This window comes from Juglans microcarpa x Juglans regia, chromosome 1D (assembly GCF_004785595.1).
Source record: "Juglans microcarpa x Juglans regia isolate MS1-56 chromosome 1D, Jm3101_v1.0, whole genome shotgun sequence".
Lineage (NCBI taxonomy): Eukaryota > Viridiplantae > Streptophyta > Magnoliopsida > Fagales > Juglandaceae > Juglans > Juglans microcarpa x Juglans regia.
Genome location: NC_054594.1, coordinates 22,951,705 through 22,964,909, shown reverse-complemented (window position 1 = coordinate 22,964,909; position 13,205 = coordinate 22,951,705). Strand labels below are relative to the sequence as shown.

Here is a 13,205-nt window from a genome sequence, read left to right as displayed (position 1 = left end):
CAATGAGTTGTTCCTTCCGTAAGCTGAGACATGATAATTTACTCCGCTTTAAAATAAATAAAAAGGTTATGATTGGACGAAATAATGAATCTAATCCATAGACAAGTTTACTCCTTTTCTTTTCTAACAAGGACTAAGGATCCATTTTCCGGATTGAATCTTATCCATTGCATCCCGCTGAAACGAGGTAAATGCGTATGCTTTCTCCTTGATTGCATTGTATTTCACATATTTTTTAAGAATAAATTATGTACACTTGAATCAATATAGGTATCATACAAGTAAAACTATGAAGAAAACAAGATTCTCTATGCAGAAATTAAAGATTCAGTATCAGACAGCCTAGATATGTTGTTACAATGTCATATTATCCCTTCTGACAGCAGAAAATAAATCCTTCATGTGGGTATAGCATTGATCCACAAGCCAAAACTATTCTTTGAATAATCCTCAAGAACCATGGCAAAATTTACCCCGCAAAGGTTTTCTGTCAAAAAAGACTTGCTTCAGCCAACCTTCTTTGCCCCCGAGCAACGAGCAACTCATAATCCTGCATGTATAGATGAGGACTAAGTAGAACATACAAGAAAATTTGAGAACTCAAAATGGGTTTGTCTGTTTCCTTATATATCTATTTATTTATCCATCTTATTATTTTACCATTTAGGAGGACGACTCTGAGGCATTACTGTGAAAATAATGTTTAAGCACAAGTTTTTAACATTTTAGGGGACTCAGTAGGAGCCAGAGAACCCCTTGCCATGCTCTAATCCATCTGAGCACTGTGGTACAACAGCTTTTGCACCAGAAAACTCATTGATAAGTAATTTGACCTTATAACAAATATAATCTTCCCTTGTGCTATAATATGTGTGCAGTTTTATGGGATAATAGACACAACACAAAGGAAGAGACTCCTTTTTGAGTTACCAAGAAATTGAAATACAGACACACACACATACACATATACGAAGTAAAAATTGAAACTCTTCATGGAGTGAAATCCCTGATTTGAACTAGGTAAATATAAATGGAAAAAAGATGTTTCCAATTCTTCAAAATCAGAAGCTTTTCTACATATATATGATCCACTAGGGTTATGGAACAAGTGTACATGTTAATCATCCACCACTTAATTCTATAATCCATGGAGGGAAATACTTTGGCAGAAGTTCTATCATAATTCACTAAAATCAACATTTCTCCAAGAAAAATAACCATATTAGCTTTCGCCATATTTATAATCAAATTACCTGTACAATAGCTTGAGCACAAAGCTTTCCTGACAGAACAGCACCTTCCATTGAAGCCAAATACTTTTGCTTTGTGTAGTCACCAGCTAAGTAGAAGCCCTCAATAGGAGATCTTTGTAAGGGACGGCAAGGTTCACAATTTGGGACATTTTTGTAAACGGACCTGAGAAAATCCTCAGTTAGATTACATTAGGGAAATGGAGTAACTTAAAGGTTGGAAACAATATTGCAACTTTGACTACAGAATTCAATTCTCCAGATCAGTAATATATGCAAGCTATAATCATATAAAGGGTACTAAATAAATGTCCATTATTTATTTTAGAGAATCCCCATTCCAGTAAGTGTGGCAACTCGGATAGAAAAATTGCATCATGACTTCCTCTGGAGTGGAATGGGGATGAATTCAAACTCCACCTGGTCAAGTGGGATAAGGTATGCTCTCCAATTTCCTCTGGTGGGCTAGGAATTAGAAACTTGAGAATCTTTAATAGGGCTTTACTTGGGAAATGGTTGTGGAGATACACTATGGAACCGGAAACCCTTTGGAAGTCGGTGATAGACCATAAATATGGAAGCGTGTGGGGGTGTTGGAGCACTAGAGAGGTGAGTGGGACTTATGGAGTGGGAGTTTGGAAGCATATTAGGCGAGGGTGGGGGGTTTTTACTCGTCACACTAGACTAATGTTGAGAGATGGCTCTAGAATTAAATTTTGGAGAGCATTCATTCCCTTCAGTTTTCAGCATTGCTTGTGAAAAAAAAGCTTCAGTGGCGGATGCTTTGGTACTATCTGGGGATCAAGTCCAATGGAACATCAACTTTAGTAGGGCTGCCCAAGATTAGGAAATTGGTAGCTTTGAGGATTTTTTTCGTATTCTATACCCCATGAGACCGAACATTCAACGAACTGACAGGTTGTGGTGGAAACCAACAGATAAAGGCATGTTCTCGGTCCATTCTTTTTATAAGTCTCTCACACAATCGCAAGACAACCAATTTCCATGGAAGAAGATTTGGCGAAATAGAGCACCTCCTAAAGCGGCATTTTTTGCTTGGTCAACTTCCTTGGGTAAGATTTTGACGATGGATAACTTAAGGAAACAGGGGGTGATCATAGTAGACTAGTGTTGCATGTGTAAGAAAAGTGGTGAAACTATGGATCATCTTTTACTACATTGTGAGGTCGCTAGAGAGCTATGGGATGATGTGTTCTGCAGGTTGGAGCTAGCTTGGGTCATGCCAGCCACGGTGGTTGAGTTCTTGGCCAGCTAGACAAACCTAAGAGGAGCCCCCCAAATCACAGCTGTGTGGAAATTGGTGCCTATTTGCATCTTGTGGTGCCTATGGAAGGAGCGTAATGACCGGACATTTGAAGATAAAGAACGCTCTATAGAGGAACTTAGATCACTTTTTGTTAGAACTTTATTTATATGGGCCATAGCTGTAGATTTTTATGGCCTGGGCATTCATGATTTTCTTGTTTCTTTTTCTTCTTCCTAGATAGGAGTTAACTCGTGTATACCCTCTTGTGTACTTGGGCTAAGCCTTTTGTTATTAATACGATCGTTTACTTATCAAAAAAAAAAAAAAAATTAGAGAATCCAAAAGACTCCAAGTTTCTGGTCATTTTGTCATACCTTGGTGTTTTAACAACATGGTACTTTACAATCTTTGCTTTGCTCTGATCTGTGGAAATTTCATCTGGAAAGAGTTTTGCAAGTTCCTTCATTGTAGCATCAATAATATCAGCATCACTGCGTGAAATCCATTCTTCTGCAGGCGCAAAAACTAATTCCAGCATAGATTCGTTTGGGTTGTAATATTCCTGCACAGCACAATCAATTAAAAAAGTGACAGAATTTCCATAACATAAACGGAAGAAAGTCAAATGCATCACTAACCCAACTGCCCATATGTTCATACATTATAATTATTCCCAGATTATTAATAAAAGAAAGTCAAATTAATCACTGACCCAACTGCCCTTATTCCAATAAAACATAGAATTGTCTCAGTGTGTATGCAAAATATTCTGTTATTTCCCATTTTCCCAAAAATTAAAATCTGATTTCCTTTTCTTATTGTAAGAAGCAAGTATTCCGATTAACATCCCACAGATTGGAAAGGACGCAAGTTCAACAGTATGTTTTGAGTTGCATGAATACATTGGCATTTATGTCGGCTTAAGGACGTGACAGAAAAATTCAAAAAAACTAAAAAATTTAATACCATTTTTTACCTTACATGTTACTGACATGTCAGCATATACACTGAGAAGTTGGCTTCTGCATTAAAAAAAGTAAAAGAAAATAGCTTTAAATGAGAGGGAGAAGGAAAATTGATAAAACCATTTAGCCTAAAAATTCTAAATGGAAGTGGGGAAAAAACCCTCTCTCTCCCCTCTCAAGCAATCAAGGTAAAAGGGGAATAACCACACAACAAAACAATATAAGACAAGTTTTAATAGATTTAGGATCATAGTAAATAATCTCTCCATTCCTAGAATATTTTGTAGGCCAAGTGTAACTGAACAATCATACCAAGATTTAAATTACTAAATCATATATGTCCACTGTAAATTTTGAATTTAAATTGATATTCTAGGGTATACAGTCAAGATTATCACGAGACACCAAAGAATGGTTGTACCACCAACTTCACATTTCTCTGAGGAAGAAAGAGCACTTTTCAGCAAGCAACCTTAGTGTATAGAATATTGATAACATTTTAAATTTCTTTCTTTTTTCCTATTTTTGATTGATAAATCAGATATGCTGCCGGTGGGTCTTCAAACCTCCTCACCCATCACCTTTTCCTAATAGGGGGAGGAGGTGCAATTTAAGCTTGAGCTCATTGGCAATATTCTGCACCACAGGAATGATTCAGTAAAATTGGACAAAACAGCTCAGAAGACTAAGCTGCTCAGTACTAAAACTCACATCGTCTGTAAGAAACACAAATTAAGCAAACAAAGGTATCGTATCTCTACTAGACACCACAATTGATGAGATAAGCATCAGCAGGACCTGCTAAATAGTAGGTGATCATAGGTGTTCTTCAGTTTCCTGTCAAACCTGCAAGCAGTGAGACCATTTAGCCAATGTTATAATTGATTAGTGACTGTAAAACAAAAATGGATATTCATTCTCTCCAACCAAAAGCAACTGATGCTTAGCATGAGCAGGAATAAAACATTTGTTATCTTATTAGTAGAAATTTTATTAATCACAGTAAACGTGAGAAATATAATACAATTTAAGAATTCCAATTAAGCAGAATATTCCCATGTTGCATGAGCAAATCACCTTTCTAAAATTCACAATCATTGAGCACATTATCTCCCGAAAGGATATCATTCACAAAGCAATTGAACTAAAAAAAAAAAAGCATACATACTTTATGTTGTAAATAAAGGGCCTCCCTTATTGCACATATATGGGACTCGCCACTTTCAAATGAATAAAATGGAGAGAGAGAGAGAGAGAGAGAGTCAATTAACAAAATAGAATCTTTCACTAACCATATGTGCACATTAATAACTGGGACTCCAACTAATTTCTCCAATCTCTGGAAATATGGAATCTCTTTCCAGTTTTCAGGTAAAAGAAGCTTCAGGATGTCAACTGATTGGAACAAAGTGAATAACAAGATCAGGAAGCTGACATTACAGTTAATAAAAAATATAAAACTGCATAAAAGTTTAGTGGTATACCTGGAGTAGCAAATACATATGCATCCCCTTCAATCACGTTCCCATTATGAAGTAAAAACCTTTTCACTGTTCCATCACTATTTAGCTCAATATTCTGAATTCGCGAGTTTAGTCTTACTTCACCACCCAGTGACTGAATATGATCAACAATTGGCTGACATAGTCTCTCTGGGGGTTACCATCCAAGAAAGCCATCTTGGAACCGTGCTTTTCCTAGAGATGAGTTTTCATAATTCATAGACAGCTGGTGTCACGTTGTAAGAAATCATTGTTCTTTTTATTTTAAAATATAGAACTTAAAAGTATTGACAGCATTATATAAATCAATAACACATCCAAAAGTATCCACAGTTATGCTACCCAAAAGATGATGCTGTTAATAGATGGACAAAGCATTTTGATATAAGACAAGCTGCCCCCTAAATTTAAGCAATGGCCAGGTTTTTTTTCTTTCTTTTTTTTTTTTCTTTTTGAGTTTTCCTGTTTATCTCCTTTCCTTTGCTCCCCTGGTTTCTCACTTGCTTTTCGCAGATGATCGGTCTTCTAGTAACTTTAGGATTAGGATTTGTAGCCTCTACAAAGGCTTTTAGTGAACATTTCAACATTGAGATCATTAAGTTTATTGTTGAGTTGCTTATTAAAGAAGAAATCTCTTTTAGGAGAGAATACACTTTGAACCCTCCGACGACAAGATGTCTTCCACTTTGCACCTTAAACTACCAAAATAGACACATTACAACCTCAAACTACCAAAAAAGTTCAATCTGCACCCTCTGTCAAGATCTGACCAGCAAGATTGTATGGATGAAATGCCAGACTTGGATGAGAGAGCTATTTCCAATGTCTGGTAATTGAAAGGGTGCAGTGTGTCACTTTTGGTAGTTTAGAGTGCAAAGTCTAAAACGCCTGATACTTATAGGGTCCAGAATGTATTTTTCCTATTCTTTCTCTCTTTTTAGTCAAGGGTTTCAAGAAAGATGAAGGTGTCCTCTTCTCCAACTTCCGCTACATTACATTTTCAAACAAAGTCTAAGATTTAAGTCTCAAAGCAGTCAATGAATGTTCACCAGAAAAACCCTCAAACTGATCTTCCCAAGTCGAAATTGAAAAGATTGGTGATAATGAAACAGAAAATTGAAGTTCTAATAAAGAAAAGATAAAAGGTTCATTTGAAATAACTAACAAATACATACATACATACATACATACACAAGCACACATGAATGCATGTCTCTACCCAGACACATTGACGTAAAAGTTGGATATGGCAAAGGATGTGTGTGTCTGTGTGTGGAGGCAAGAATGTGTCTGCATACTTATCATCTCCTAGCCAGAAAAGAAACCAAATTGAAGTATCTCTCATGTTGCAAAATGTTTGCTGAAAAAACAGTTCATTAAAAAAGGATGAAGAAAAATACATTTCAGGTCTCTGAAAATTTCAGCAAATTTATCCTATTATCAGAGCAATTTCCACCATGGTCAACAAACAACTATGATTTATAATTGGAATTTGAAGTGTTCAAACTTAAATCTGTAGATTCCCTCAGTAGGTAATATTACAATCACTGTTAGAGTACAAGAAAACAGAGAAACTTGATTCAAACTGCATATCTTCGACACTCAGAAAAAACGACTAACAATCCAGCGTAAATGCAGGTCTAAATTAGGAAGATGAGATTTTGGAATTTCAATGAGTTCAAGCTACTTCATGAGCAATTTTGGTCATGGTCGAATCATTTTTATGACTGTAAATTGATGTGTCAAAACTTAAAATATAAATGGATTTTATCTTTTGATAGGCAAACTTAAAATATAGATTGATTTTATTCTTTTGGTGGGAAAACACCATTATTCCTCATGATACAGGATGACAAAGAAAGCTGATAAAACTTCCATCAACATTTTATATGTTACAGCAAAATGAGATCATGAAGCAGTAATATATTTCATGACAAGCTTATGTCTCACAAAAAACTACAATATTAAGGTTAAAAGATTGGGGAAAGAAAAACACAAATACCTGAAGAAACCGGTTCAAAGCAATCAATATACATTGCATTGAAAGTTCCTTAGGGTTAATGAAGTTTAGTGCCTTTGACATTGCTATAAACACCTCATCAGTTACACGATCAGGAATTCCCTGATATTAGGAAAATCCATTAGATTTTGCCAAGTATCTACCGATCTCATAGTTATTCTACAAAATTCAGTAAAATTAAACAACGAGGCAGAAAATAATTTTGCTTGAATCTAATCACTATTTATTAAATCCATAAAATGGCAGCCATGGCATTCCTCAGAATTGAAAAATCCATAAGTCCGTCTTTAGTAGTGTAAATTCCATAAAGTTCCCTTTTGTTTATTGTGGATGTTTTGGATTTTTCTTGTTACCCATTCCATGGACCAAATATTCAGGATTTTTTTGGTCTTGAAATTTCTAGAAGCTCAGAGAACCTTTACATACACTGACCTTCACGACTCGTGCCACATCTGGGGTTATACTCAAAAAAGACTGGTCAATGTCTCAATAGCCCCTTAAAATAATTAAGAACTGCAAGGACTTCTCCCTCCCAAGTAATGTGGACTTTCATTCATCATCCCTTTGAATCCAAAGTTCAAAAGGGATAGTCAAGATTAAAATTGGAACTTGTTGAAATAATTAGAAACTGCAAAAACTTTTCTCTCCCAACCAATGTGAGATCTTATTTACCACTGCTTCATACTAAATTTGAGGTATTACAATCTCCCTCCCTCAAATACCCGGTGCCTTTGTCAAGTCATTCCATTGAGAATGGCATGACTCACGTCTCACACCTTTGCAACATACATTTGGATTATTACAAATAGTATCAAAGCCAATCTCAACCAAAGGTGTGAGACTTTGTTGTGGCTGTTTTAGAAACTATAAACCTGGAAGCTGTAAACAGTATAATTTCAAATTTGTTGTTTTAGTCAAACTCTTGAAAGTATATAACTAGTTCACAATTTTTCATTTTTGCTTTCAAAATCAGTTCATTCATGTTTTCATAGACTAAAATACTACAACAAATGATTTGGAAAAGCTATATGTGAATTAAAACTAGATCAAAGTTGAACTCATCTAATTTTAGGCTTGGATAAGAATAGACTGAACTAGTCGTGGTTTTCCAAACACCACAACTTCTATCATATTAAAGACATCTACATGAAACCAGCCTAGCTCATGTATAAACTCATAAGCACGAAAGAAACCTCGTGAAGGTTCCCATCAGTTCAAATGGTAAACTCCACTGCGTGAGATTGAATCTTATCTTGAATTGGATCGAGCAATTTATAAGGGGAGTGCCACCCCCGTTGAACAGCATCACCACCAAAGAGATGAAGGGGAAAAAAGGGGGGAAGGAGGTTGGAGAAGGCACCATACCTGCTTTCTCATCCACTGTTCAACAGTTAAACCATCTTGAGCTTCAACATAGGACTGTCCACCAAGCATCGCGGGTAAAAGTCCAATGGCAAACGTGACTTTCTCTGGCCAACTCAACATTTCATTGTTCCTCAAAATAGCAAATATTCCTGCCAATTACGTTCACAATAAATATACAACTTATGGTTGACAGTGACATGAGACACTTGTAGATAATAAGGTCACAATTAATTTATTTATTTGAGTAAGATAAAATATTAATAATTAAGAAAAAGAAGCATAGGCATTATCAAGGTACATGAGCATACTTCGAATAACCCTAATGAGAGAGGTAAAAGAAGTCAAAAAAACTCTGAAGTACTAAAATTATGAAAACAAAGGTGGGCTACCATCCAGTGGCAAAGGGAGGTAAAAAATAAAACCTTGCGTTCTTCCACTGTCATCGAATTATCTTTCAAATTTTGATCATTTCCTCCCTTCCATAAACACCACATCAAGCAAATTGGAGACATTTTCCATAAGGTTTCCTTGTGAGGATTCTCAAACCACCCTTTCCAGCACACTAACAGATCCACCACCCATCTGGGCATTACCCATATTGGCCCATAAGTTAAGCACCACTTGCCACAAGGAGGTGGCTACCTCGTAGTGAAGTAAGAGGTGATCCACCGATGCCCCATTGTGCTTGCACATACAGAACCACTCAACGACCATAACATGTCTTCCTCAAATTTTCCCAAGGATTTTCCCCAATGAAGTCATCCGTGCAAAAAGAGTTCTTGACAGAGCCTTACTCCTCCAAATGGTCTTCCATGGAAATGAGATGTTATCATACAGAACTAACAACATATAGAATGATTTAACAACAAACACCCCTCACTTGGACATGCTCCAACGTAGCTTATCTGAACCATCCCATCTCTTTTTAAACCCATACAACTAAACATAAAAGGAGGTAAAGTGATCCACCTCCCAATCTTGTGCCACAAGTGTAAACTCCACTTCCCATTGAGGAGAGCCACTTAAGATCCGTACATTGTCTTCCACAGATGCTTCCTTCACCATGGCAAGGTTGAAAAGGTCAGGAAAAGGTTTTTTGAGGGGCTGATGATCTCTGCATCAAACTTTATCCTGGAACTATCACCCACCTCAAATCTAATGTATGAAGATGACTCCCCCATACCCATCAATTGTTCTTCCGTAACCCAACCCAATAACCTCATTAGAACACCATCTACCCCGCATATTTATATTTATCACCATTCTCTAAAGGCTCACTCTCACAATAGCATACCACCAAAGCTACTTTCCCAAAAGAGCTCTACTAAAAGTAATCAATCTTCCGATGCCTAGACTGTCAAAGTTGGTCTGAATGCCATTTCCATAGGGTTTGTACATTATTATATAGAGAAGAGTTTACACACTAGTGATAGGATTTCCTGGCCAGATTTCCTGCCATATTTCCTGGCTTATTTCCTGGTTTCATGTCTACACGATAGTGCCAGAATTCCTGGCTTTATGTCTACTGATTTCCTGGGTTATGTCTATTTGCAATAGTTAGTGGGTGTCATATTAAATTTAAATCCTATCTTAGTGACATAGACCACATCAGGGAACACACCTTTGGCCACTACACTAAATGAGTTTTTAGCTCATCCCCCTTATCACCCCAGGGAGTGAGAATAGAGACATAAACTTTAGCCACTACACTAAATTTTAGCTCATCCCTCTACTTTTTCTCAATGTGGTTAGTTACACCCCCGGGGAGTGGGAAAAAAGACAAAGTAAATTGGAAAATTTGAGAGAGTCCTCTTGATCAAGGTTACTCGAGCATGAGTCAACCATCGTATAAATCAAGCAACATGTTTTTCATAGGACCAAATAACTCTAATAATGAGGGATATAAAATGCTTACCATTTAATGGTGCAGGAAGAACCTCAGGAAAATCAAATCGGCTGAATTCTCCAGGCTTTTTTGGCATTGCAAATATCATAGAGTGCTCCTTCCACTGCAACCGATCATTAATACCAAGTTCTCCAAACAAGTTCTGCACATTTGGGTAAGCCCCAACTTTCCAGAAAGAACCAAAACATTAAAAAGACACATAATAGAAATTTTCAAATATAGAAATAATTCAGCTTTCTAAATATATGTAAGGTAGATTATAAAATAGTAGAATCTGGATGAAATTTTTTGTGCAATTAAAAATTACCGCAAAGGCTACATATAATTTTTTTTTATAGGTATACAAATGCTACATATAAAACATCCCAAACAACAAACTCATGATATTACAATAAGAACCATAAGTCAAAATGAATTTACTCTAGTGCAAGCATTCAAACTAGGCAGTTTTCTTACTAACCAAAAAATACTAAATAAAAATGGACTGTCATGAATTGCAAACTAAAAAGTATTAGAACTTACAGAATATATGTAATCCTGTCTCATACCAGTCTCCATCGTCATCTTTCCATGCAGCCACCTAGTAAAGGCAGGTAAACTTTAATAAAGCAAAACAGAATCCAATCACATATGTGAAACAATCAAGTAGGAGCTCTTCATGGTTGTATATTAGATTAAATTCTGGTTATTAATACCTAAGCATGGATTCAATAATCTACTTCCTTTTCAGAATTTTGTTGTTGTATAAGTATGAACATATCAAGAATGGCGTCACCCAGGCTCGAAAAACTTCTTACAATTCAATTGCTATAAATTCACCAAAGAGGAAGAGAAGAGAGAGGTTACATTATATTGCTTTTACTCAAAGGAAAGCCCATAAAGAATTGAACAAAAAAAGGTCCCCATTTCCTCAAAATTTCCCAAACAAAGACGATTTTCGCACTGCAAAGCCCTCTCTAAATAGACATGGAAGACCTATGTTTTAGCAACTTGTTAGTCCACATCACGGCTGTATACATAAGATTCAATCTAATTTCATGATATTGAAAAACCCATCATGTGGCCAATGATCCAACACCAAATAGGAAGCGATCTTCTCCACCAAAAAAGAACAAGGACCCAAAGTTGCAGAGTTTTGATATCGTGATCCAAGAACAGATTAAGAAATATTTACACATTGTATACATAATTTCTCAGCAATCTAGTTGATACTTAGGAATTACAAACAGCCCAGGTTCCAGTTTGGTATCAACTGTTTGTTATCAGTAAACAGTTTGGTATCAACTTATTGAAAAGTGGAAAAAGAATAGAGCAGCATGAGAACCTTTCCTCCAAGAACATCTCTTGCTTCCAATAATACAGGTTTATGACCAGCATCTGCCAGATACTTTGCGGTTGATAAACCAGCCAAACCTGCAGTAATTTGTATGATTATAAGTCTAATTGCAACCAATAAGATGGAAAAAAAAAACTAAAAAATTGAGAAAAACACCATAGGAATACTTGAAAACGCCTAGACCAAGGGAAGTGAGAATTATGAAAGCTCAGCTAGAAAAAGCACGTAGTAATTCCACTGAAGAGATACAGGTTTGATATTCTAATGTGTCGAGAGAGAATAAATCAAGACAAAGACTAAACAAAGTTTTCACACCTGCACCAGCAATTACCACTGTTAAAGGTTTAGTTGGGCGGGGAGAAGTACGAAAGGAGGAAGAGAGGTATGCGGCTTCTAAGAAATTAACAGTATTATCAAGTTCTGGTCTTGGGAAGTCCATGCATACTACCTGCGTTATAAACAAAAATCTTATTTTCAGCAGGAAACTTTATGAGAATTGTTTTGAAAACAAAATTTCCCCTCCAGAAAACAAACCTGCAAAGGGTAGACACCCTTCCTTGGCCTTAATCCCACAGCATGTGGATAATTAATTTTCAAACTATGACCCATGGATTCACTACCTCCAAATGCTAATGCATTGGTTTTCTCTGAAACTTTAAGAAACCCACATCTTGGGGCAGTTTTCAAACTGTGATTTTCTATAACAGTATTCTGCCAGCTCAAGTTCGCGGCCGAAACACACCCGCAAAGGGCCATTTCACCAAGTCGGAACTGAAAATTAGTTTGTTAGCACCGAATTCGACAGAAACAGTTTCCAACTTCAACAATTAAGGCCCTGCAAAAGAACCGTAAAATGGAATTGAAAATGAGAATTATATAAGCCCCATCGCGGAAACCAAGATACCGGGAAACAAATGAAATTTATCCCTCATCATAAGGAGCCGAACGAAACAACATTACCAGCATAGCATATTGAATAAAATAAAATAAAATAAAAGTAATTTGCAAAATTAAATGTAATTCGCAAGTTCTACTCTGTGTTCGGACAGAGTTTTGAAAACTATTTTTTGTTGTTAACAGAGTCCCAAGATTGAATATAATTTTGCTTATGTAATAGTGACCAAGATTAAGGAGTCCATCTAGGCAGCAACAAACTAGAAAAGAAAGAGCAGGACATGACAACCCCATCGTACATACTTCGCAACCGAACGATGAATAGGAAGCAAGACGATAGAGGTTTTCATTTACCTTCAACAGAATGGATGATTCTAGTTCAGTTCCCAGGGGAGAGAGAGAGAGAGAGGTAGAGGTTAGTGGAGGTTGTAGTGATAACTGGTGGTGCGTGCGTGCGTGGAGTGTTAATACACATATGGTCCGGTCCGGACCGGTGGAGTTGGTGGAAAATTACTCGACATCCTTGTTGGTTTGGCCATATCCATGAGTGGTATTGGGTTTGGGCACCGTTAAGAATATTCCCCCATGGGATATAAGACAGGTTTTAAGGCATAATTAGTCCTAAACAGACAACCCACCAACTATCTATCACCAATGATTATTAGTTAATGTTGGAGTTCAAAAATATGATACAACTTCT

The 13,205-nt window shown here is 36.5% G+C and overlaps 1 protein-coding gene across 1 annotated transcript; it reads right to left on the bottom strand.

Annotated features, from left to right (window-relative positions):
• Positions 1-195: 195 nt before the first annotated feature.
• Positions 196-13,008, bottom strand: LOC121254668 (15-cis-phytoene desaturase, chloroplastic/chromoplastic). Its single transcript, XM_041154794.1, is given in 16 exon segments — positions 196-550; positions 1,254-1,416; positions 2,892-3,079; positions 3,494-3,539; positions 4,281-4,328; positions 4,775-4,877; positions 4,967-5,143; positions 5,146-5,179; positions 6,987-7,106; positions 8,370-8,518; positions 10,285-10,440; positions 10,798-10,855; positions 11,600-11,688; positions 11,927-12,059; positions 12,146-12,446; positions 12,860-13,008. Coding segments are annotated over 15 exon segments (1,746 nt in total). The 5' UTR covers positions 12,368-12,446; positions 12,860-13,008; the 3' UTR covers positions 196-490.
• Positions 13,009-13,205: the final 197 nt, after the last annotated feature.